The sequence below is a fragment of the Trichoderma asperellum genome, chromosome 1, assembly GCF_020647865.1.
Source record: "Trichoderma asperellum chromosome 1, complete sequence".
Classification (NCBI taxonomy): Eukaryota; Fungi; Ascomycota; class Sordariomycetes; order Hypocreales; family Hypocreaceae; genus Trichoderma; species Trichoderma asperellum.
In genome coordinates this window covers 3,718,538-3,742,843 of record NC_089415.1, presented here as the reverse complement: position 1 = coordinate 3,742,843, position 24,306 = coordinate 3,718,538, and the positions used below count along the sequence as shown (strand labels likewise).

The 24,306-nt window shown below is 50.0% G+C and overlaps 7 protein-coding genes across 7 annotated transcripts; 5 read left to right on the top strand and 2 right to left on the bottom strand.

The window, feature by feature from the left end:
• Nucleotides 1-3,930: 3,930 nt before the first annotated feature.
• Nucleotides 3,931-5,157, top strand: TrAFT101_001175 (uncharacterized protein; the record flags this gene model as incomplete). The annotated part of the gene is made up of 4 exons (XM_024899095.1): nt 3,931-4,067; nt 4,174-4,364; nt 4,417-4,630; nt 4,707-5,157. 4 exons carry the CDS (start codon nt 3,931-3,933, stop codon nt 5,155-5,157), a joined length of 993 nt encoding a protein of 330 aa, XP_024765417.1.
• Nucleotides 5,158-6,256: 1,099 nt separating this feature from the next.
• Nucleotides 6,257-6,556, top strand: TrAFT101_001174 (uncharacterized protein; the record flags this gene model as incomplete). Its single annotated transcript, XM_066126257.1, has 1 exon — nt 6,257-6,556. One exon carries the CDS (start codon nt 6,257-6,259, stop codon nt 6,554-6,556), a length of 300 nt encoding a protein of 99 aa, XP_065982358.1.
• A 1,681-nt stretch (nt 6,557-8,237) lies between these two features.
• Nucleotides 8,238-11,753, bottom strand: TrAFT101_001173 (uncharacterized protein). The gene is made up of 4 exons (XM_024902303.2): nt 10,824-11,753; nt 10,672-10,711; nt 10,094-10,600; nt 8,238-9,982 (listed from the first exon to the last, which is right to left on the bottom strand). Exons 1-4 carry the CDS (start codon nt 11,303-11,305, stop codon nt 8,576-8,578), a joined length of 2,436 nt encoding a protein of 811 aa, XP_024765416.2. The 5' UTR covers nt 11,306-11,753; the 3' UTR covers nt 8,238-8,575.
• Nucleotides 11,754-12,515: 762 nt separating this feature from the next.
• Nucleotides 12,516-15,130, top strand: TrAFT101_011991 (uncharacterized protein). Its single transcript, XM_024907537.2, has 4 exons — nt 12,516-13,424; nt 13,531-13,629; nt 13,701-14,186; nt 14,273-15,130. The coding sequence occupies exons 1-4, from the start codon at nt 12,887-12,889 to the stop codon at nt 14,914-14,916; spliced, it is 1,767 nt and encodes a 588-aa protein (XP_024765415.2). The 5' UTR covers nt 12,516-12,886; the 3' UTR covers nt 14,917-15,130.
• Nucleotides 15,131-15,513: 383 nt separating this feature from the next.
• Nucleotides 15,514-15,915, top strand: TrAFT101_001172 (uncharacterized protein; the record flags this gene model as incomplete). The annotated part of the gene is made up of 1 exon (XM_024903359.2): nt 15,514-15,915. One exon carries the CDS (start codon nt 15,514-15,516, stop codon nt 15,913-15,915), a length of 402 nt encoding a protein of 133 aa, XP_024765414.2.
• Nucleotides 15,916-18,307: 2,392 nt separating this feature from the next.
• TrAFT101_001171 (uncharacterized protein) lies at nt 18,308-19,691 on the top strand (the record flags this gene model as incomplete). The annotated part of the gene is made up of 2 exons (XM_024903358.1): nt 18,308-19,159; nt 19,212-19,691. The coding sequence occupies 2 exons, from the start codon at nt 18,308-18,310 to the stop codon at nt 19,689-19,691; spliced, it is 1,332 nt and encodes a 443-aa protein (XP_024765413.1).
• A 289-nt stretch (nt 19,692-19,980) lies between these two features.
• Nucleotides 19,981-21,258, bottom strand: TrAFT101_001170 (uncharacterized protein). The gene is made up of 2 exons (XM_024898732.2): nt 20,752-21,258; nt 19,981-20,694 (listed from the first exon to the last, which is right to left on the bottom strand). Exons 1-2 carry the CDS (start codon nt 21,010-21,012, stop codon nt 20,320-20,322), a joined length of 636 nt encoding a protein of 211 aa, XP_024765412.2. The 5' UTR covers nt 21,013-21,258; the 3' UTR covers nt 19,981-20,319.
• Nucleotides 21,259-24,306: the final 3,048 nt, after the last annotated feature.

Here is a 24,306-nt window from a genome sequence, read left to right as displayed (position 1 = left end):
CGAGGTGTTGGGACTGGGATTGGGCCGGCTGCCGGCTGTAGCAGATCGGCCTGAGATGGAAGCAGAAGGGTGGAGCCCGCGAGCTGCTCTTGTTAGCCGCTTGCTGGAGGGGTTTGGCAGCGCCAAGTACAGGTACGAATGCGCCGCCGCACTGGTCCTCTCCTTACAGCGACATGTGTGCTCTCCACCGACGCCCGGTGTGCGGCTTCTAGAGCGCTGTTGCGGGCCCGCAGCACTCCCTTGCCCGCTGTCCCGCCTGCCTGGTCGCCTGCCACAGCGCCGGTACCAGTACGCCGTGCCTGCTGCAGTCGCATCGGGATGCCCTGTAGAGGTACACCCGACATTGCCCAAGGCTCGCGTAGCTTTGCGGAACTGCCGAGTGCATCCAGGATGCCTCGCTTGGGCGATGGATGTTGGCTCGCCTTTGTCTCTTTTTCCCATCCGACCCCTCGCGCACTCGCAGATGAGATGAGATGAGATGACACAAGACGAAAACATCGTTTTTTCTCCGAGCCGAGAAACCCCGCAAGGCTCTACCGGCAGGCCGGTACGCGTTGGCTTCTGTGCCCTTCAGCTGGGTCGCATCGCCCAGAGCATCCTTCGCTGAAACAGACCGTGCATTTTGCTGCAGCCGCATTCCTGGCGTAATCTGCGGGCATGAATTGCGCCGCAAATCGAGGAGTGTCCAGTTCCGGCATCTACTTGTACAATCGTGTCTGGGTGTCCAGAGTGGCGCCGCCACGTCCTTCCACTGCTCACCGCCCTTATTTCCCAGTTTCGCGCCGCCTCGACGCTCTCTGTGCGGCCGAGAAAGGGAACTGGTCGGAACATGCCAGGGCCTTGCGTAGCGCCTAGACGCCTGCTCGTGTCAAGCAGTGGACTGCTGCCACGCTGGTTTCCCGCCCCGGGGCCCTTTCTCCCACTCCCGAGACCGCAGGAGTGCCAGAGGATGACACACCGCACCAGACTGTCGGGTCCGGCTGTTGATTTTTTTTTTTTTTCTTATTTTTCTTTTTCAGAGAGGGGAGGAGGGGTGCGCACAGTTAAGCCAAGCGGCGTTGGGCCTGCGCTGCTGTTAATCTCTAAATGGAAGACAACCTCGCCGGCCCATGCAAGACAGCATAGTAGGTATTATCTGCACCGGAGCAGTTTTTCGCGAAATTGGGCTCTTTGCTTGTGGCCCTGGTGGCTGCACGGAAGTGAAGGTCCAAGTACTTGTAGGCATCGCACCGCCGCTAAGGCGTAGACCTGCTCAACAGGCCCCAGGGGAGCGTGACGATGGCTTTGGCTTGGCGACAAACTAGACGGCGCTACATGGTGTTGGCTTTGGCGCGCTCTCTCGCGGTTGTTCGTCGCCCGCGCCCTGCCTTTTCGGAATTGTATAATATCCGACGTGTATGTCTTGTTGTAGTAGTGGAATCTCTGGGCGCATGCGCACTAGGTTGGAAAAGCCATGCTCCATTCAAGCACTTGTGCGAGCATCATACCAAACAGCCACCAACTAATGCACTGTATTGGCGGACCTGAGACGTCGTTGAACGACCCACGCTGAGCTGCTAGGCGGAACGGTCCACTGCCTTAGCTGTGCGATGAGCTGTTGCGTCGCGCATGATGGAGTGCACACCATGGCACCGTTAGTGGCCCTGTAGCTGCTCTCTTGCACCTTGTCAACGCTCATCATGATGCCAACTGGCCGGTACAGCGTCGTTGCCTTTGGTATGTGGCGTTTGGTGTTTTGACGCATCCTTCATATGCCAGGCCCTTTCAGAAGAACAAGCCAACGTCGCAAAGGAGCTCGGTTAGGTGAATAGCAGCCACTCGCATCATTTACACCGCCGTAGCAGCCACGGCCCACGCAAAGGCGGTCGGCCGCTATGCCCTCCAACTTAGCTACAAGGCATGACCCAGCAAGTACCTACATCACAGCAGTACCACCAGGCCGGGGCTATACCACACCTCCAAAGGTGAGCCATAGTACACCAATACCCTTGGGATATTGGGCTAGAGCGCTCCTGCGCGGTCTAAATCAGGTGTTAGTTCTTGCCCTGACTGGTCTTGCCTGCCTGGGGTTCTATCAATCGAGACACGGCAAGAGCTCATCAGGAGACACTGGTTGGATGAGGTGCCGGTATTGGGGCTCGAGCGGCAGCGTACCTAGGCGTTAGAGTACCTCAAAGGTACAGCGCTGGCATATGCCTTCTCGGCGCACCGCATCGGGGAGTTTTTCGTTGGCCGTGAAACGACACAAGTCCACATCAGGTCCCGTCTGGACTTGACCACCCAATATACTACCTGGTAGTTTGGTCGGGCCAGGATGCCCGCCCCTCTTGCGGCGGCCATTCCCAGTACCTACCGGGTACAAGATGCCTTCATTACGTCTTCCAAAGTCTTCCAAAGTCATTTCCATGAATCGACTGGCAACTGGAACTCATCGCGCTGCCAATTAACTCCGTCGTTGCATACCACAGCCGCACAGCGATTGCCGGTTCTGGCATCTGTTCCTCCTTTGGCGGCTTGCTTTAGCCACGGATGCGCCACTAAGCTTGCACCTCCACGGACTGGATCAAACATGCGCTCCATGCCTGCTAGCAGCTATGCTCGGAACCCTGCGAGAGAGGCCCTCGACTCGCTGCTAGAGCCCTCGCCTTTTCCTCTTCGTCTCTGGCTGGCCTTTTTTTTTTTTTTTTTTGTGCTCGCTCTGATTCCAGCTGCGCTCCCTCGCTTTCCCCATCCGCCAATTTGGGCTTTGGTCTCAAGTCCCGACATTACGGCGGCCCAGGAATACGGAACCTGCTAAGGAAAAACCAGCCACTGCTCTCCACCCCGCTATCAAGTCCCGGATCTCTGGCTACAGACGGCCAACGCACATATCAAAGCCGAAGCCTATTTGGCCCTGGAGCCACGCCCTCTTTTTCTCTTTTGGCGTGCGCCTCTGCTCCACGCCCCCAGGAGGGTCCTCTGTGCGCACATGCCTCAAGGTAGCAGTACCTACAGATTGCAGCAGGGGACCGTGCCTCTGCATGTACAGCTAAAACTGAGCAGACTCCCACCGACCAGCTCTCCAGAGCTCCATCTCCCGACTCAAACCTCCAGACTCTGCTCAATTGCCGCATCTCCTTTTCCCCGTCAGTCGTCCAGCACGTCTTCTGCTCGACTCCGGATCCCTGCCGCGGGCCCGGCCCTTGACTCCCAGTTCTGGACCTTGTCTGACGCCGCACCGCACCGCCTATAAGAGCTGTCAGGGCAGTGCTTATGTGCTTGTCTGACCCTCCATCCCAAGCCGCTGGGAGAGCGACCCAACACGCACAGAGACTCTGGATTGCCACGAGCGCCTCGCATTGGCCAGCAGAAAGCCCTTGCCTCGCCGGGTCCCATCCTAGAGTGCCCACCGACCCGACCGGTGACGCTGGATCCAGCCTACTGGGCCTCTAGGACATTGCGTTTGGTGTGTTTCCGTCTGTCAGTGTGTGTATAGTGCGCGTCTTGCTCTGGTTTCTGCGTCCTTCTCCGTCCGTGTCAAATTCCTGGTTCTGGTTCGCGGTCTGGTCTCCGGGGGCGTGGCTCGTTTGCTTTCTCATGGTCCCGTAGCCCATTTGATCCAGGCACCCTTTCAGCCCTCTTCTCTCTCTTCAGGCTGGGCCACTTCTGCAAATCATTCTTGGGGCTTTCCACTTCTCTCTCAAAATAGACCGACCTTGGCTCCCTAAAACAGAGGCGCTCTACCCATTTCTCCCTCTCACTCTTCCCCAATAGCACCTTCTTCGGTCTTCTGCTTGACGGGGCCGTCTGCATCTGCGCAAAATTTCAACTAGCTTTGGACCACCGCCTTCGCAACTCACACGCTTCTCTGAAATTATATCTCTGCTTTCTAGCCTCACTCCTCTCTACCTTTTGCTCCAAAGAGACCTTTATTATATACACTAGGCGATCATGAGTAACCAGGGGTCGGGTGGCGATCACTACGGCTCGAGCGAGGACTCGACGTCAGACTATGCCGAAAGCATTGACTTTTCTGAATTCACATCTATCGACACCGCTCAGATGGTTCACAGATATAGAAATGGGAGGTATGTCGAGCATGGGCTCCTGGTCCACTGCCGCCAACTGTGGATGACAAATGAAGAATGAAAGAAAAGAGCTGAGTCAAGTTGATCAAAGCTAACCAGTAGCTAGACGGTATCAGGGATGGTTTGAGGGACGATATGGGCTACCAAACGACGACACAGAACAGGCCCGTGAGCACCTCAAGCACAGGCTCTACTCGGATTATCTCCTCGGCGGCGAATACTTTATTTCACCCATCGGCAGCAACCCCCAGAAGATTGTCGATTTAGGCACCGGCGCTGGATTCTGGCCTGTTGACGGTTCGTGAAGAACTATTTGAATGTCACAGTCATCAGCTAACATTATTCCAAGTGGCCGAGAAATACCCCAGTGCTCGTGTCATTGGGAGCGACATTTCCGCTATTCAACCTCCTTGGTCTCCGCCAAATGTTGAGTTTCGGGTAGAGGACCTCGACGACGAAAACCATCCCTGGACGAGGATTTACGCCGGTGCCGACCTCATCCATACTAGATCAGTCATACAAACAGTTCGCAACCCCGAACTATTTCTCCAAAGAGCTCTAGAGTAAGATAATGATAACATGCCTACCTTTACCTCACTGTGCGAGCGAGCAAGAGAGTATTCTGACTAAGCGCTATAGGAACTTGAAACCGGGCGGGTGGCTTGAGTGCCACGATCTGTTTATACCCCTGACTTACGAAGACGGCACTGTGGCAACAGATCACCCTGTTCAGCGCCTGTATGATCTCGTAAACGACGGGCCGTTTGCAAGACGATATGGCTGGCAACTTTATCTTCCCCCTAGATTACCACAACTGCTCCGGGATATGGGCTTCATCAACATTCAAGAACAGCATACCCCGATTCCCCTTGGCAGATGGTCGCGGCGCTCAAGAGACAGGGAAATGGGCATGTTCAACCAGGATAACCTCATCGACTGGACCGCGGCCTTGCTCATCAGGCACGAGGACCTGGGAATTTCAGAAGAAGAAGCACGACAGCTGTGTCAAGAGACTCTTATGGCCATGGATAACACCAAAATCCATGCTCTCCTCGACTGGGGGATTGTCTGGGCGCAGAAGCCTCTATGATCGCATTGACACTTGTATAGATGTGATGCGAACTGGAGTTGATTGTCATTTTACGTATGGTGACAGAACAAAAGAAACAAGAGAAAGAAAGAAAGAACTAGAAGGATGGCTTTGATGAGAGACAACGTGCCTTGTGGTATAAAACATTCGAATACCTTTCTCCACCATCCGCCTCATGATATAACGGCTTCTTCTTGGAAAGAACCCTTTGAAGATTCACTACGCTATATGACGACGCCACCCACTTCTGGGTTTTCTTCTCTTACTCTTTCTCTATCTCTCTCTTTTTGGGACATTGGTGTTGGCATTTTGTGTTAAACCAACGCGCCTTGTCTAGGAGTTGAATGCTGGAAAACTATAGGACAGCAGAAGATGGTGTGAAAGGGACCACAGCTCTTGGAAATGCTCCTTTATCCTTGCTCGTTCGCTGCACATTATCTCTCCTTTCCTTTGGGCAACATAATCTCTCGCTTCTCCTCTGCTACTATTACGTACCATTTCATCTGCCGCGTACAACGCAGCCAGGAAAATATTCACATCATGGAAACGGAAAAAACAAAACAAAAATAAATCAAAAACATACTGGGGGTTAACGGGAGGAACCACGGCGCTGGCTCGGTACTTGGAAAGCGGACAAAGGTCGGCAAGGCTTGCATCATCATCCTGTTTTGGCAATTTCCTTGCGTAGTATCTAAAGAAGGGCAGATATCCACTTTTTCTTTTTCTTTTTCTTTTACTTTTTTTTTTTGCATGAAGCGCCTTTTTTTCCCATCTTCTTTCATATCTGGATCTTGAACAACGAAAACGGGCATTTGTTGGAGGTTAATGGGTCGGGTTCTTTCTCTATCTCTTTTTTTTTTTCCCCTCTGATTTATTAGCACAAGGAAACATGTCATGGTCTCCGAGTGCGGGTTTATGGGCGGATTTGCTTGGGATCAGGTTATATGAAGAGAGGTGGGATGGTTGGGTTGAGATGTGGCTGCTTGGGAACGAATCGTTATTGCTTCCCAAGCTTGGGCCGCCACAGAGGCAGATTCCGATAGCCGTTGGTTGCCAGGAAGAGAGCGGGTGACCAGGAATGTCGACAGTTACGGTGTAGATGCAGCCAAATGGCTCGTCACGACAGAGTGATCTGGCGGACAAGCCAACCCTGGCTTCGACACCCCGGTCTGGCGACTTGTCCTATCCTGTCTCTTTTATCCACTTTTCATACTCTGTTCTGAACACCGCTGCCTTTGATCCGCTTCTTTTTGCAGCAACGAGGCGGCGGTCTTGTCTAATGACAATGTCATCAACTTGCGTTTGTAAGCCTCCCATCCCCACGCAGCCGAACCTCGTGATTCTTTCTCTGTTTTCTTTACTTGCGCTTCTCTGTCATATGCACGCGGATCGGATATAGCGCACGTCCCTTGCTCCATCTGCACTTTTGGACATTCATTATGCATTAGCCGCCCATCAAAGGGGCGCCTCCAGATCAAGGTCAGGCGAGGATCTCGTATGCCCACCACACGATTCGGTACTGCATGTACACATGAGATGGCCGTGGCTAATAGGAAGGTGGCGGCGATGACATGACCCGATCGGTTCTGCGGCGGCGATGCGGTACCAGCACCCTTGTCAAATGTATTGTACAGTATTTTGTTGCTTTTGTTCTTGTCCTGTATTACTACTAAGAGTAACGCTTCGTACTACTAGTATTAGCATTCACTCTACGGCAACTAATTTTTGTACTCTCTTCTTCTCTCCTTCATCTCTACCTTGTCTATATGCTCCTACTACTTGACAAGGAGTTTTGGGGTGTGTTGAATTTGAGTCTTTTGAGTGAGTGACGTGACAGCAGGTATGTGTGACATATGCGGAGTGAAGCTGATATCACTCTGATATTTTACCTGGCAAGGTGTGGTTAAAAACATCACATATACATGCTACATAACCTGTAGATCCTCACTTATTCATCTGCTGGTCTAAAAAGGGCAAAAAGTTGCAATCGGCCAAAATCACCGCATACTGAGCTTAACGTAGGGCTATAAAAGCTTTGCTTCTAGTGTATCTTTATGCCTATGCCGATAACTCTCGGTGTTTTCCGCAAGGAGGCAAAGAGCGTTGCAATGGGATAAATGCCTACCCACCTAGGTCGATTACCATAACCGTATAGGTAGCCCCCGCCCTTTACAAAGCAGAACCAACAGCATGTTTCTTTTCTCCCTCTAACCAACGGTTATTCAAGTAAGTGTATAAAATGATAATCTACTACTACCACTACGAGTCCTTAGCTCTTACATTCCCTGCATCTCTCCCTTTTTTATTTAATTTTTTTTTCTTGGTGCGGTTATCGCGACGGGCATACCGCGCAACCCGGACCCAACCCTTTCCCGCGCCCACCAACCCCTTGTTTTTTTTTTTTTTTTTTTTCTATCCGTACTACGGATGAGTTCCTATTTGTTTGGGCATTGTTTAGAGGGAACGTGCGTTGGAATACGTGAGAACTAGGGAGATTTTAGCGCGTGGAAGACCATTACGTAGCGGGTATCACGGAGGAGTCAAAGGGATGAGTGCCAAGGTGTATTATAAATGACTGGAGTAGATTATAAATGATGGGCAGAAGAGCTGTATTTGAAATTTGGTTATTTATTTATTTATTAAAGTTAAAATGAAGGGGTAAGAAAGAATAAAAAAGATGAATGCAATAAAGCGTTTCTTTTGGTAAATGTATGTAAATGTATAGTCCTCTTGTGTAAAACATTGGAGAATGATTCTTTTTTAACCCCGTCGCGGAGTTACGTGAACAAAAAAAAAGAAAAAAAAAAAAAAATAGCGGAGTTGCCCAAAACTGACTGAAAAGAAACCAACCTGATCTGGTAGAGTAAGTGGTAGGTAATAGGTAAGGTAGTGCTCAGACACCGGAGCCTTGTAAGGGTATTCCTAGTAGCAGTGCTAACTCTAGTAGCACGGAGCAGGTATTATCAATTACGCAAAGATCAGTCCATGCTACCCTGGGTACCCAGCATGAGCAGTGATGATGACCTCGGTTGGTATCGGGGAGATCGGCGCTGAGTGTCTATCAACCGAGAAGAGAGGGTGTGTAAATGAGTGGTATATAGTTTCTACTCTACTTGTGCTAGTCTGGTACATGGTAATGTTATGTACAGAGTAGACTCTTACTATCTAGGGTCATAACGTAGCCCTTGCTGAGTGACGATGTCCTCCGTGTCTCTTCCTTGCCTGTTTGTATTCGCTTACCGTTAATCCAAAAAAACAAGAAAAAAAAAAATCCTTCCAACACTTTGTATATATATGTGCGCAAAACACAAATGAGGTGGGTATATCTTTCAGTCTCTTCCCTGCTTGCCTCCATCTCTTCTCCCAAATAACACTGATCCGTCGAAGCCATCGTTTGCGCGCGCTGCTCTCTTATCATCTAGTTCCCAAACATGTTCCCCGACGGTCCTCCGGGGCCGCCGTATCCCCCCATGTGCGGAGGCGGTCCGCCACCGCTACTGTTGCGCAAGCCCTCCATACCATTGCCGAAACCAGCGTGGTAGGGGGTGCTAAATCCTTGAAACGTATCAGCATCCTGATAGCCCGACATGAGAAATGACCAATCCATGTCGTCTTCCCCAGACGCTGAGCTGGAGGGCGCCATGGCTGGATGGGCGCCACCAAACCCGGCAGTCTGGTCTACCGGTGGAGTCATCATGGCAGCGTTGTCTGGCGAGTTTGACGACACCTCGCGAGTACGCGGCCGAGGAAAGGTCACCACCGGGGCTTGCTGTTCACCGGGGTCTGGGCGGTTCTCCAAGCGTGCTTTTCGTCGAGTCTCGACACGCTCCTGAAGCTTGGATATGAAGTGTGGCATGGGAATTTCTTTTCCTGCCGCTCGCTGGGCCTCGCAATGCGCTGTCCAGGCTTTGACAAAATGACCACTAAAAGCTGTGTGCATGGGGCTGTGGAGGTTGCTTAGAAGGCCTCTGAGCTCGTAATTCAGCTCAATGGCCGCCCATGCCCTCTCCACCAACGGCCCCGAACTGCGTTTGCGGAGCTCCTGGACCAGGAACATGTATGCCGGGAAGGGAAAGTAATGCATCGCGTACCACCTGTACGGCTGAAGGCTCGGAGAAGACTGGACAACATTATCGTATTCTAGCATCTCAATTGCTCCCAAGATGAGTGCGTCACGCTCCATTTCCTTCAACGGCATCGATTCATTATTGAGGTTGCGAACCAAGAAATTGATGATTCGCATCTTGCAGAGCGCCGCTCGTGTCATGGTCAGAGTAAAGAAATGGAGAGGGATCTTGGGGTCGCAGTGAACCAGGTACGTGCCCTCGATATGAGCACAGAACCCCTCGAGAGTGTATGCGGGAGTATCTTGGCCAGCAAGACGAATCATGACAGGGCTTGGCTTCGCGGGCTGGGAAGAGTCGGCCTTCTTTTCGGGGTACATCTTAAAGCTGTCTCGGTTACTGTTACTTGCGACGGCCATGGAGAGCTCAACGCGCGTCAGAGCAAAAAGCATCTCTGTAGGTCCCGTGTGTGGTGTTGGAGGCTCTTTGCCATCAACATGCAGATCAGAATCATTGACGTTTAAAGGTTTCTTGCAGTCGCAGCCGCTAGTGAGCGCAGTCACCGTCGAACCCGTCATCTCCCCCACACGCCGATCGTAAGAGACAAGCGTCCACCATAAGCGCCGCCTCTGCTCAATTTCAAAGGGGGATAGGCCGTAGCCGTCGGGGTCTCGGTGAAGACCCATCCGCTGGGCGAGGCGAACGGCAATGCCCATCATACAGAATACCTGCCTCGGGTCTATATACCACCGAACAGCCATCTTGATCGCGCATTAGCGAAGAACATACAGGATTGGAAGACAAAACAGTGAAAAAAAAAAAAAAAAAAAAAAAAAAAAAAGAGAGAGAGAGAATAGGAATGAAAATCTTACTAGATATAAAAGATATGCCTGCAGAGTCAAGGGGTCGGGCATGCGCATAAAACCGGCATTGACCAGAGCCTGCTGTAGTGCTGGAAAAAACCTGGCCAACAGCTCTTGCTTCGTCTCACCAAAGGTTCTCTGGACTTCGGCATCCTCGAGAGAGTTGATGCAAATTACGTAGATGGCAAACATGAGGGCCTCGAGATTCTTTGGGGCCTCGTGAAGCCGGGACGTTGCCTCAATGATCTTGCTCTGAATGCTAGGCACATGGGTCATTTTTAATAGCGGATTGATGTTGTCAATGTAGATTTGCCAAAGCTGCAGTATGTGGATGGAGGGAGGGTGGAGGTGGGTGACGGGGGCTGTGGAACCTCCAATGATGAATGGGAAGCCGTCCTGGTTGGCAAACATCTTGTCAAAGGCAGCGTGGATGAAGGACTGGTTGGTGACATAGTTGGGAGAATATTCCTCGTCGTCTTCGGACGAGTCTTTTAGCATCTGCTCACTCGCTCTAAACTACATGTTTCATCCGCAGTCAGCATCTTGGTCGAGGTTAGAGTAGAGAGGACGTATGAGTGAGTTCTTACCTCTTTGTGGAGCGAAAACCATGCTCCAGGCTGGCGAAATCTGTCGCAGTACGTAGCTTGAGTTAGCATCTCTACTTGGCTATAGTCTTGTCTCACAGTTTCATAAAGATAAAATTCCTTCCAATAGCAACGCGTGAGCGATGGGAACTTACGAGCCTGCACCGGTCGAATTGGGAGCATTGCCAGATGCTTCGGCAGAAGTCTTTAGACTCTCAAAGTCGTTCTCCAGCTCGTCCACGTCGTCGCCGGCATTGCCATCAGCCCTGTAGTCAGGGTCGATGGCATCGAACTTGACGCCATTCTGTGCCAAGAGGGCCTCGTACTTGCGCAGCCGCTCAAGCAGGTCCTTCTCCTGCAGCCGCTTCTTGCGGCGCCGGGGCGGCTGGGGAGGCACCACGCGACACTCTGCGCCGGCCTTGACGCAGTTGGAGCAGGGCTTGTTCTTGTCGCAACGCACCTTGCGCTGCTGGCAGAGCACGCAGCTGGTGCCCCTGGTGAGCTTCACGGCCGAAGGGTCAAATGCCTGCGGCGGCTGCTGAGGCCGGCTTGCTGAGGCGGCGGCGTTCGGGCGCGGCTGCGGTGGCGGCGGGGCCGAGCCGGGGCCTGCGAAGCTGGCAGACGCTTCGCCAGACATTGTGCACAATATGCCAGCGAGGCTCCGTCTTTTCACTGCCTGTGTTGGGAGCAGCGCTCACCGGATCATGCGAGGGCGAGTGCCGGCGTCTGCGACGTTGGCAGAGACTGATTGGCGGAGGCTGACGGCGCTGGGCCAAAACCCTGCACGCGGCTGGCCAGAGTCTCTCCTCAGGCGACGCACACCGGCTCTCAGCGCATCGGCCCGGGGGCTGCAGATGGCTGTAGGGCTGAGTCTCGGTTGCGAGCGACGACTCTCGGACCCGGGTCCAGGCTCTTTTTGTCCTTGGCTGCGAGGCGGTTTGGTTTGCAGTCTGTGGGAGATTTGCATTGGCGACGGAGGAGAAAGCGGGGGGCGCTGTTGGAATTCTCAGGTGCCGTTCTGGCAGCGCCGGGCCAATCACGGAGGGGGGGCTGGATTAGTTCAGCAGGGGATTCATGCCAGAGCGGCAGCGCATGTCATTCCCTGGTAAATGGGACGCTGGATCGGTAGCATCTGGATGCCGCGTTTGCTCTTTTATTAACAGCGGCTACACGGCCAGTACTTGGATGACTCATCCGGCACATGTACGTTTGCAGCAGTCCACGTATTGCTCGACCAACACGGAGTCCATTAACAGCAAACACTCGGGTACATGGCGCCAATGCAGGCTCCCGAGACATGATTAACACATAGAGGTATGCTCTCATCTGAATACCAGTGAAGTGGAATGATCTTGTCACTTGATTATACCATTCCTTCTCAAGGCTACACGCATTCATATGACGTTGACGCCGGGGGTTGAAACGAAACGAAATTCACGACTAATACCCAGAACTCTACCTGTTCGTAAAAAGATGGCATATTAACCATCGTCTACCTAACTCTTTCTCATGGCACGTCGTAAGCTTAACACGTAAACTAATAAAAAGACAATACTCCGTACTAGGGTAGCTTTAAGCATGATCCTTTCAATTTTCAAACCAAAGCCCAATACCCACACTTGACTCATCGTCAACTTACATGCCCTACGCAACAGCCCCTGTTTCCACATCTTCTCTGTGGCTGCCTAGCATTGTGTAATGAATGAACAGTGCTCTGCATCAGGAGGACAAACAGCAAACACCGAAACCAGTGCCACGCCAGACAATCAAGCCAGACAATAGGAGCTCGGGCATCGCCTCGGGACCGAGACCAGAGGCGCCACAGCCCAACGGGTACTAGCGCTGCTGCATGTCCGAGATCTCTCTCGGCCGGTTGGGCTACGGAGCTCGTCTGGCTTGTAAGTCATGGCCGGCCACCTAGTTACGGTACCGAAACACGATGGCAGAATCAGAAGCTTTCGTTCTTGTCCGTCATATTTACCAAATTCTAGAAACATGACCGGAATGGGACGCCATGGCGCCGGGCCGCGTACCCAGCAGCCGTTGACAATTTAAACCCCCTTTCTCTTGCTCATAAACGTCTTCTTCTAAGTCTGCCTTCTGGAATTGTTGGCCGTCAAACCGAGACAATCGTCGAATATTCAAAAACAAACAAACAGTCGTCTGCTCAAATCTCAACTGTTGTGAAGCATTCGATACAAGGCCAAACCTCTTCACAATGCCTTTCTTCGATGAGAAGGCTGCGTCACCAGAGGCAACATCTCCTATCGATCACCCTGGATTTTCCACATCTTCATCCGAGAATTTCAAGAACTTCGACGCCCATGTCGACGAGAAATCCGAACCAGCGCATGAACCAGCCTCCGCAGCTTCACAGCCAGCAAACGAGGATGGCGCCGAGATAGCGGCAGCACCTCAGGGCCCAGCCCCCGACAGCCCAGAAGCAAACTACAACCCGAAATCTCTAAAGTTCTGGCTCATCTTGCTATCTGCTTTTGTGTCCATGTTCCTCGTCGCCTTGGATCGGACCATCATCTCCACCGCAATTCCCACAATCACCGATGACTTCAAGAGCTTGGGCGACATTGGATGGTATGGATCGGCCTATATGCTTTCTACAGCTGCCTTTCAGCTGGTCTGGGGACGTATTTACCGCTTCTACGATTTACGATATACCTTTTTATCCTGCATCATCATCTTTGAGGTAGGTTCTGCGGTATGTGGCGCCGCGCCAAGTTCACCCGTCTTCATTATTGGTAAGTGCGCACACTCATTTTCCAGGTGTTGCTCCATGTGGAGTTACATAAAGGCAAAAACCACAGTAAAACAATGACATGATAAATATCTAACATCGTATGATAGGTCGAGCAATCGCAGGTGTAGGTTCTGCGGGAATCACCACAGGATCGATGCTGGTTACAATTCCACTGATCCCCCTGGCAAAGCGTCCTATGTTTCAAGGTATGATCCCAAGCCTCTCTAAGCACTTCTTCGCCCTCGGAACAAAATCTCTAATTTCTGCCAACCTGTAGCCATGTTCGGTCTGGTATTTGGCATTGCCAGTGTTTCTGGTCCCCTCATAGGCGGAGCTCTCACCGAACGCGCAACATGGCGATGGTGCTTCTACCTGAACCTCCCCGTCGGAGCCGTCGCCTTCGTTTTCATGTTCCTCTTCTTGAGAATGCCCAAGAAGCCTCAGCCGCCTGCTTCTGTCAGCGAACAGATTCTCCGTCTTGACCCCTTTGGCACATTCTTCTTCATACCTTCAATCGTGTCTCTCCTGCTTGCGCTGCAGTGGGGAGGATCGACATATTCATGGAATAGCTGGCGTATCATTCTCCTCTTCATCATGTTTGGGCTGTGTGCCATAGCGTTTGCTGCAGTTCAAATTTTGATGCCCAAGACGGCGTCGCTGCCTCCAAAGGTTATTACGCAGAGGACCATGCTCTCCGGGACGTTCTTTATGATATTCACTGCTGGTGCGATGATGCTTTGTGTTTACTACATACCGCTATGGTGTAAGTTGATTCACTTCATTCAATTTTTTTCTTCTTTTGTCTTCTTCTCCTTCCTTTCAAGATTTGATACTAAACAATTTTTTCAGTTCAAACCACGCATGGCATTAATCCGGTCAAGTCGGGTATATACACTCTTCCGCTTGTTCTCAGTCTTGTGGTGGCATCCATCGTTTCAGGCTTCGTCACCCAAAAGTCCGGATACTATTCCCCATCCCTGATCATTGGCCCATGCATCATGGCCGTCGGCGAAGGCCTCTTATCCACATTCACACCAGATACCCCATCTTCTCACTGGATCGGCTATCAATTCCTCACTGGATTTGGCCTAGGATTTGGCTTCCAGACCATCAATCTGGCTATCCAAACAGTACTGCCCAAGGAGGAGATTCCGACAGGCGTTGCAATCATCTTCTTTGCGCAGCAGCTTGGAGGTGCCATCTTCGTTTCTGTTGGCCAGACAATCCTCAGCACCTTGCTCGTCTCTCACCTCTCGGACATCCCAGGCCTAGACCCCATGATGATTGTGAAGACCGGCGCAACCGAGCTCGCAAGAGTTGTCCCTTCGGAATTTCTGTCAGCTGTAATTAATGCGTACAATTATGCCTGCACGAGAATCTTCCTTGCTGCAGTAGCACTGACTTGCGCTTCGCTGCTCTGCGCGCTTGGTGTTGAGTTTAGAAGTATCAAGAAACCCAAGAATCAGAATCAGAATCAGGAGACAAAGGCATAATCAATAAAAGGCGTTTGTAGTCAATTAAAGAATAGGTTCAATTCAAGGCGCGTTCGGGGGCACAAAAACAAAAGTTGAATTAATTGCTAGATTTGAACTAGCTAATGTATAATTTAGATGCTTTCACTCTCTGCTCTACATAGTTATCGTTCTCTTTTCCTAGATATTCATCCAATGTTCTCTTAAATAATGTCTGTACCATCTCATAACACGCTCTCACTTGAATGATAATCTGTTTGAATGCTTTCAACTGTAGGAGTCTTGTTTATTTGTTTCATTTTTGTCTTTTTTTTTTGTTTCACTTGTTGAAAATATACCAAGCCCTGAACATGCATTATCGCCATTCACTTGTGTCGTGTTCCGTCCCTTCAATGCGTCTTTCTACACCCTCTTTGAACTCGATTCTATTCAGTTATTCTCGAAAAAAAAAAAAAGATCAACTCAAGACGAATATTTAACGGCCTCAGTACCCTATACCATGGAGTCTAATATCATCATCACCACTTCAAACAACATTCCACCAAGACCCATCCACCAAGACTCATCCATCCAATTCTTCTCGTCTTCCTCTTCTTCTTCAAATTCTAACACCTTACCATGTGTTTCGTCGACCGAATCACGTACTCATGCACACACATCGAGAATGTGTATACCGACGAGTGCGAGGCCCCAGGAAAGAGATGCCCAAAGCATATTACTCCTCGCACATCCGACTCTGTATGTCCAAACTGTCTAGAAAAAACCGCGCCAGTAGAGCGCCAAACCGCAATTGTCGACTTCTACGACAACTTGAAGGGATATTTGAGACACAGCTTCGAACTAACTAATACATTTGATCACGATATCTTGGCACCACAGGTCCAGCGAATTATCGAGATCATCGAGGAACAGAAGTCCAATGCTTTAGTCGAGCTAGAGCTGAAGATTGCGATCGAAGTCGCGAAGAAGAAGTCAGATGGAGAAGAATTTGCTGAGGGTTCTGGAGGTGGATGGATCTAGGTAACGTTTGATTTGTCGTTCGCATTTTCGTCTTTATTCGTCGTCCGCATTCGTTGTCATTATCTATCCTCTACATTTGTCATCTTCATCTATTGCCTACATTTGTCGTCTACATATATTGGTTGCATTTATCGTTTTTATTCACCATCTACATTTGTCATCTTCATTATTGTCTACATTTATTGGTTGCGTTGCATCAATAGGAGTTTTGTTTCATCTCATTTGTCTTTGTGATACGATTATAACATTCATCAGTATGACAATGTGCTAGTCCGTATTAGCCATGTAGCCACGTTGACTAAAATATCAGTTACGTTTACAGCCTCCTAAACAACGCGTTCCGAGCTAGGATACAAATGCCATAAAGCTCCTAAACGGCCTTTTCTTCCTCTCTCAGATGAGCAAATAAATCGCACCATTTTACAGAGAATTCCAATTTACCCTTCCATCACTGTACTGTGCTAATTGATTCGCAAGGTAGTAACCCGGCCTAATACGGCGCGCTTCACATCGTCCGTCATCGCTATATAGACCTATCAAAAATTGGCCAAGCACTATTTCTCAAGCAAACACAAACGAATAGAAAGAATGCGCTATAGGGTATTTCGAAGCTTCAGCCACAGCATTTTCGCAAGAGAAGCAGAAAAAAAATCTAAGCGCCGTATCTTTTAATGTCTCGTGTCTGTAAGCTTTGCGATTACTGGTGTAAGATTACGAGTGGCTTACTATCGCAGATGATGTGAGAGTGAGACGAGATTACCTTTTCCAGCTCTCAGGTGGGGTGTAAATCTAGCCATTCGGCAGATAGCCGAATTAAATGCAAAATTTAAGTGAGCTGTTCACCTAGCAGTGGCGTAGTTAAGGCGTCGTTTGACAGTCCATTTTCATAACCACAAGAGTTCCAGAGGTCATCGCCAAGATCTCACGACAGTTATGAATTTTCAATTTCCGGGCCTAAATTCCTTGGCTTCGCTACAGCGTCTTGCTCGAGTATGAGGTGGCAATTCCCTCTTTCAGCGCCGCAGGATGTAGCGAAAGGTAGCAGAGACTTGCAAGCAACGGCAGACACTAAACATAGAGCAATAAAAAATCCCGGAAATAACTAACAAAACAGAAAAGTTGCATCATAGGAAAATCAAATAGTTGTTAGCTTCTTGCTATTGATTCTTTCGATGAACACTCAATTGGGGGCTGGATTGACCTGTCATTCGGTCCTACTATTGCACCGAGTCTATTACGCGGGTATATCTTGTCAACCATGATGAGGCAATTTTATTTTCTGTTTTGCTGCCATCAAATCAACTTCTCATCCTTCCGTATATAATAGCCTGGGTTTGGTAGTTTCTAGTTGGAACATAACCAACAAGTCCGCCTCATGAGCAAACGGGGAGGGAACTACACTCGCCAGTGCTCGATGCTTTTGATTTTCATCTGAGCCATTTAATGTCTGATGAGTTATGTTGTCATCTGGAACATAAAAAGGCCAGTACAATGCTATCATACCTACGAGTCGAATGTCCCGTCATCATATCAAACAGGGCCGTCACGTACAAACATCATAAGAGCCGTTGATCAGTCCAGTACAGCCTGTTGCATGTCTCCGGATTGGAACATCTTTCTGAATTTGGAAGCCTTCCCGCTATTAATCAATAAGACTTCCAGACTTAGCTCGCTATATAAGATACTCGGTGCCGTAGCTGTGCAGAATCGCTCAAAATCGTTGCCCAAATTCCAAAGCTGTTTCAAGAGTAGCAGGGTTGTATGGTCACATATTGCCTATGCTCACTCATTGACTCGACACAGATTCTGAGAGATAATGGCCAGTGTCTGGCCACCAGTCGTTTGAAAGCAAAACGTCCCTATTCCAGATGGATAAATAAAATCAACCGCAGGAAAAGTATTGGATTAGGTAACGAGCTGTATGTACACTGAAAGATGCTCTATCTATGGTTTATTTGATATAGTATGTGTATACTGTTTTTCAAAACGATAGACCGCAACCTCTCTCGGAATAGAAAATTGCGACATTATAGCAGCCCTCTATCTACGAAGAAAGGGGTTGAAATAACTTCAAACGAGATTACTCGTCGTAGATTTCTTGTTAAAGTTAATTATGGCTCAAAAGAATAGCTAGTTGCTAAGTGCAGTTGCCTGCCAGGTGATGGCGATGGGTGGCACTCCAGGCCGTTTGCTCTGACGTGACGGCCAACTGGCATATATGTTCAACTTATTCCGATCTTTTGGACGAGAAAAAACTTTCTTTCTTATTACCCTTATTTTCCTTCTTTTTATTTTATCAACAATAAAACCTCCCCAAGGAAGAAAAGGTCATCTACACATCGCAACTCTGAACTCCCTTGACCAACATACCAAGAAAACGAAGCCATTCAACATGGATGCAACATCCAACTCAAAACCCAGCACCAACATTTCCAGTCAGCCTTTGAAACGAGTTGCACCTCGAGAAGATCTGAATATTCCTTGGTACCTGCTAGTTGCGCGTGGCGAGCTTGCGTACAGTAACGAAACCCAAGCATGCTGGAGAGACTCGACGGAGGACGAACAACGTGTTCGCTGCGAGAATATCATGAGGATAGCTTTCTACATCGTCGGCGTGGACCCAGATGATTATTCCATCTGCCTTGAAGCCTGTGTAGAGAAGGCCATGAGTACCAAGCTTCTGTCTACTACTGCATGGACCAGCTGGAGTGGACACAAAAGCCTCAAAGCCAAAATGAAGCTTGTCCAGCAATATACTGACTCCACGAAACAGGTCCACTGCCCTCCAGCACCAATAATAATGGCAGCGGTGGCACTGAAGCTAATCCGAAAAGTTGAGGGCACTGGGACAGATGAGTCAACCATCTTGATTGAACAATACAAAACTTTCGGCATGGCACCAACTGCAATTCACAACTACGCGGGCAACGAAGAACGTCTTATTCGTATCATGTACAAACTCGTTCGACCGACGACTGAGCAAGATGAGCCTATCACTGAGTCTCTGCGTGAAGTGAGTCTCGATGTGGACTCCTTTCGGTCTAGCAGACACTTTGAGCCTGGTAGGCGAAGCAATGCAGCGCATCGTTCTTCATCCGGCAAACCAGACGATACTACCGCAGATAACAAGATCGAAGAGAGGGAAACGCTCGCGGTGGAGGTCACATGCGAGTTGACCAGAGGCCAGGCAGAAGACGAGCTTAGAGACATACTCGACCTCTTCAAAAGCAAGCAAGACACCTCCGTGACGGAAGAGATGGGCAGACGCATCACACTGGCTCACATGAAGGTGCTAGCTCCAGTCAATAAGCTATCCGTCTTCAAATGGGCAAAAGCAACCAAAGACGATCGAATCCTCGGCCTATTTGGAGTGTCGCTGGATACTGGACAAATACACCTGGACAGAGGTAGTCGAGAGGCCCATGTCAACAACGTGGTCCAATCACCCAGCATTTGCCATTTGGAACGAGACAAAAGAGCTCGTCAGCAAGAAAGACAACCCCAAGCGCATACAAAAGAGACTCGATATGCTGCGTGAGATCCTCGTGCGCGAAGCCTTTGAGAAGCAAGACAGCAAGCCGCTGCCAGATACCCGGACGCAGAACCAAACTGCAGAGCTGCGCGACGAGATTACGGCCATCAAGCAAAACCTGGAGAGCGTTCAACGACACACCGACAGCCTCAAGAGGCAGAATGACGAGGTCATTCAGCTGTTGAAGGATGAAAAGAGGCGCAAGTCGGTGTGCGTTTTTCAAGATCAACTGGACGACATTTGATGATTTGATGCAATACACACGGCGATTTCACCTTTTTCTTTCTATGTAATTTTACTTGCTTTTGTTTTTTTGGCGGGGAGAATGAGCCGTTGTGCGACGCACTTGGTATCGCGCAGCCGCATAATGGGTGTTACTTCACAGCTTTCAAGCTGATAATGTCTAGTTGTTTTTGGTCTAATTCATAATGGCAATTAAATATGCTTTTTTGTCTGGTTCTTTAGGGATATGCGCTATTTTTATCTTTGTGATACATACTACAAAGATTCATGTAATCAATTATATGCAAGGGCTTCCATCTAAATATAGGTCTACTTGCAACAACGTTATGAGTAGCTTTGCACGGTGATGTCCAGCACGCGAAATGTAGCCATCTCGGCATGATATATTCCATATTACAAATTATTTCAAGTCCTTATTTATACCAGCGATAAAAAGTAATCAAGTCCGTCATCCTCATGTCCTCGTGTCTTCAAAAACAGTATCCACTACTATTGCCGACAATGTCCAGCCGTAAGCACTACGTTTCTAAGACAGTCTAATTAATGTTCTATGATAGGGGTATCTTTTGCAATGATCTGGTGGGCTTCCTAGACAACTCCAAGCCCCAGGTAGCCAGAAAGCTGCAGCCTCAAATGGCCATGAGCATAGCGAGTGCCAGTGCTCCGATTGACACAGACAACGAGACGCTGCCGTTATCTTTGCCATCTTTGTCTGAAGAGCCGCCGCTGCTGCCGCCTTTGCCACCACTGCTGCTGCCGCCTTTTCCATCATCGCCACTGGTAGAGTTGGATGAGTCATCGTTGTCGACAATCTCACCACCAAAGCTCGTCCTGCCGGGGGAGACGCTCCTTGCCAAAGCAGCGGCTCGCTTCTTGTAGTCTGCAAGTGTCTGGTTCTTGCTGGGGTTGATGATTCCAACCATTCCGCCCGAGCACTCATTGCCCTGTGAGGAGTAGAAGGGAATCGGGTCGGTTCCGTTTACCGTAACGCGGAAGATTTTGTCCTAATATCAAGTTAGTATACAGGTAGGCTGAAAGCAAAGGGCCAAGACTCCACATACTGCTTCGCCGTCGGTGGTGTTGAAGGAGAATCCTGAGAAGAACCCGGTGCCCAGTTGCATGGGAGTGCAAGGGAAGGCGTAGAGACCCGAAACCACACTGTGATTTTTCGGCTCGAAATGGAATTCAAGAATATCGCCATGGGATGCCGTAATGTTCGATGGTTCGAAAGTGTTCGACGAAGTAGCCGTGATCTTGATTGTCTCTGCGCTGGCTAGGCATGCCAGAGCGGCAGCCGACAAAAGACTCTTCACAGAAGGCATTGTATGGATACTAATATAATCGATTGCAATTGATGGGAGAAAATTCGGAATATATTCAATCGCGGAAAGAAGGAAGACAAAAAGAACAAAAAAAAAAAACAAAGAATGCCGAATAAGTAGCAAATGCAGTGCCGCTGGCTGACTTCACAAAGGGGGACAAAAATTTAGTTGATGGGTCAGAGCTGGGATAGGGCTAGTATTTAAATACGAGCTGAAAATCACGAAGGATTCTCGTATTGCTACTTGTTTTTTTTTTTTTTTCCGGGTATGTACGCGGTACAGAGGGTCTCATGGTGCAGATCCAAGAAGCTGCCCAAGCAACCGCGTGAAAGCAGCTAGCAAGCGAATAAGCAAACGACAACAGCTCAAATCAGTCTGCGCCACGATGGAAAAGCCCCAGTGCATCCATGCATAATGCGGTCATGCATAATGCCGCCATACTGGGAATAGGCCTGGCTACATCCTGTTTTAGAACAGTTGGCCAGGGGGCTCACCGAAAAATATGCCGGTCATTCAAGGCTACTCTGTATAAGTATAGTGGCATGAGGTGATGATTAGTTAAAATCGTTCCAATGATGCGTGTCGCTTCTGATGATACTTTGTCCACCAGCGCTTAGATCATAGGCCTGTATGCATCGCCTAATGAGAAAAAAAAAAAACAACCAAAACAAGGAGCTCGGACATCCTGGCGCGTCTGCTGGCTTCATGTACAAAGTATAAAGCACCTGAGCTGTGTCTGGGCGCTCTGCAAGGGGGTTCATCTCACCGTATCCAGACACGGCGTAGAGTAATGGCACCTTGGCACTTTGCTTGGCACTTTAACCTGTTTCTCGTCTTCAGCAGAGCCAGCACAAAAACGTGAGCCGCAGCATAGCGCTGGTGAGTAGTTCGTCTGCTGCTGACAGAATGGGCCTTGTGATCAAGCAATATGTTGCCAAATATAGCAATTTTCTGTGTAAGTCGCTGCACTGATCTAAAGGATCAGATACTAGACTAGTACATAGTAGCTGGCCGCTAGGGCCGCTTCGATCGCTGATGTGGCTGTGCGACTCCTTACCTTCACTCAATCCTTACCTTCACTCAATGCTTACCTTAGCACGCTTGGGCCGATTTTGGGCATTGAGAGAACATATTCGCCGCTCTGCTTGGCCACATCATAATCGTACGATGGGCTGTTCGATGGCTGGCCTAAGAGAAAGGGAAAGGGGGGGAAGGGAAAAGGAATAATGGTCTAGACAAGATCTTTATAGACTCCGGCGATGTTGAGGCGGCAGCCTTTGATAGCCCTACCAGGTAGTACACGGGGAAATAAAAAAGTCTGGCCGCGTATCGGCCGCCATTATGCGGTACCTAGTAGCGGACAGCCGAGTATTCGGGTCCGCTTCGCCTTGCCACCGGCACCGGCGCTCGCCGGCAGGCTCTTGGTCGCCGAACTGGTCGCATCCAGATATTGTCCTGGCTTGAGCGATGCAGGTCTCCCGTGGTAGCACTCGGTAGCGTGTGGTTTGGAGCATCGGTAGATGCATCGTGCGCAAGTGCGGCAAAAGCCCTCTCCTGTCATTCGATCTGGAGCCCGTTAGTGTGGCTCACATAGGGCCATTCACGTGGATAGCGAGCTCAAGTTGGAAAAGATGCCCTTTTAAGCTTCCGGATCCAGATCGGCTGCCGCCTAGAGTCGATTTGCCTCTCTGGGCCCTCCAGATCACATATATTTTTTTTTGGCTTTGCGATTTCTTCAGCTCATACGTAATCAGCCTTTTCAGCCGCTAAACAAGAGGCGAATGGTGTCGCTTTGATTTCCGTTTTGGGCCAATTGCTCACTCCCAGCCCAGTTTGCGGCTCGCATACTCGTACTGTTTTCTGTATTGGCTGTCAGCCATTTCGCAGCTCAAGCTTGAGGCAGCAAACCACACAAAGCGTACTTGGTAAAAGCAGCGAAGAAGAAGAAAAGGAACTCTATTCCGGCAGGGTTGGAGAGTGCACGTAGTGAGGCGGAGGCTTAGACAACTATAAGATTGATGGGTGTGCAAACAGAATATTTTGTTCTCGGTAGCTAGCTTGAGCGAACAGCAGTAATTGTCGTAGTTTCACAACCGGCAGTCTTCCGAGCAAAGAGCCAAAGCCAGCCGGGCTGAAAATTAGAGCTGGCCTGTGCGGCATCCCCAGAAAGGCACTTGTACAGTCGCCAGTTGCAATGTCGTATGTTGGATGTTACGGCCGTGCAGTATGACGCTCCTCTGGGACCCATAGATAGGTACCGTGGCTCGCCAAAGAAATTGCGCCGCGCAAGGCTCACCAGACAACATCTGCATCATCAATTGAGAGGGAGGAGCAAAATCCGCTGCCGCGTTTCACGACGATACCCTTGTGAAGCTAGCGTGCAGGTCAAGAGGCGCTCGGAACCACACCCATGGCTGCAATGTGATGGGAGATTGAGCCCAAGGTTGGGTCAGCGTTCCATCGTGGGGAGACGGCCGGGGTGAGCCGAGATGGAGAGTCAATTTACTTGGCACTTGTGAGTATATTATCTCGGCCTGAGAGGGCAAAACAAAAGAAATGAAGGGACAAGAGGGGAGAGGGGAAGTGGGAGAGGAGCTGAGATGAGCTGAGATGAGCAAACAGTAAACGCAGAATGGGTGAGGTTGAGGGAGAAGCAGAGAGGAAGACGAGCAAGCAAAAAAAAAAAAAAAAAACCCTTTTCCCCCATCTGCCTTTCTCCCACGAGAGTCGTAGCGGTTGGTTGCTGTGATGAGCGACAGCCGGAGGAATGTGAGATGCAGGGCGGAAAACAGTTTCAACTAACTGGGCCAACACACACTTTTCTCAGCACAATCTTGCGCTATCACCGATGTAAACCGGAGGGTGGTGAAAGGGCTGAAAGGCGCATCCCGTATCGACTATCGCAAGCCTCGTGACCCGGCCTGGGCTGCTTGCAACGAGTTCCAGGCACGTCGAGGCGCTTGGGCAGCGGTTGTGGGAGACGGGGAAGGTTCAATAGGTGAAAACCTAGTCCGTCGGGAGAGATACACGGCCGGCGGTAGGCGTGCAGGTACCGGGTACACAGACCATGGAGCAGTCCGTGCTTGCTTCGACTGAGGCAACGTGGAGTTGAGGGGCCTCCAGGCAGAGCTAACCGCGCCTTATCCCCACCGGCGCTGCGACGCTGGGAGCTGCGGACAGTGGCAGCGGATTGGCAGATTGGGTACTAGACGGCAGGCGGTACAGTACCGGGTACCTGCCAACACGCTCTGGGCTGGGTCTCGTTGCGCTGCAGCATCGAGCCTGCCCTACCTG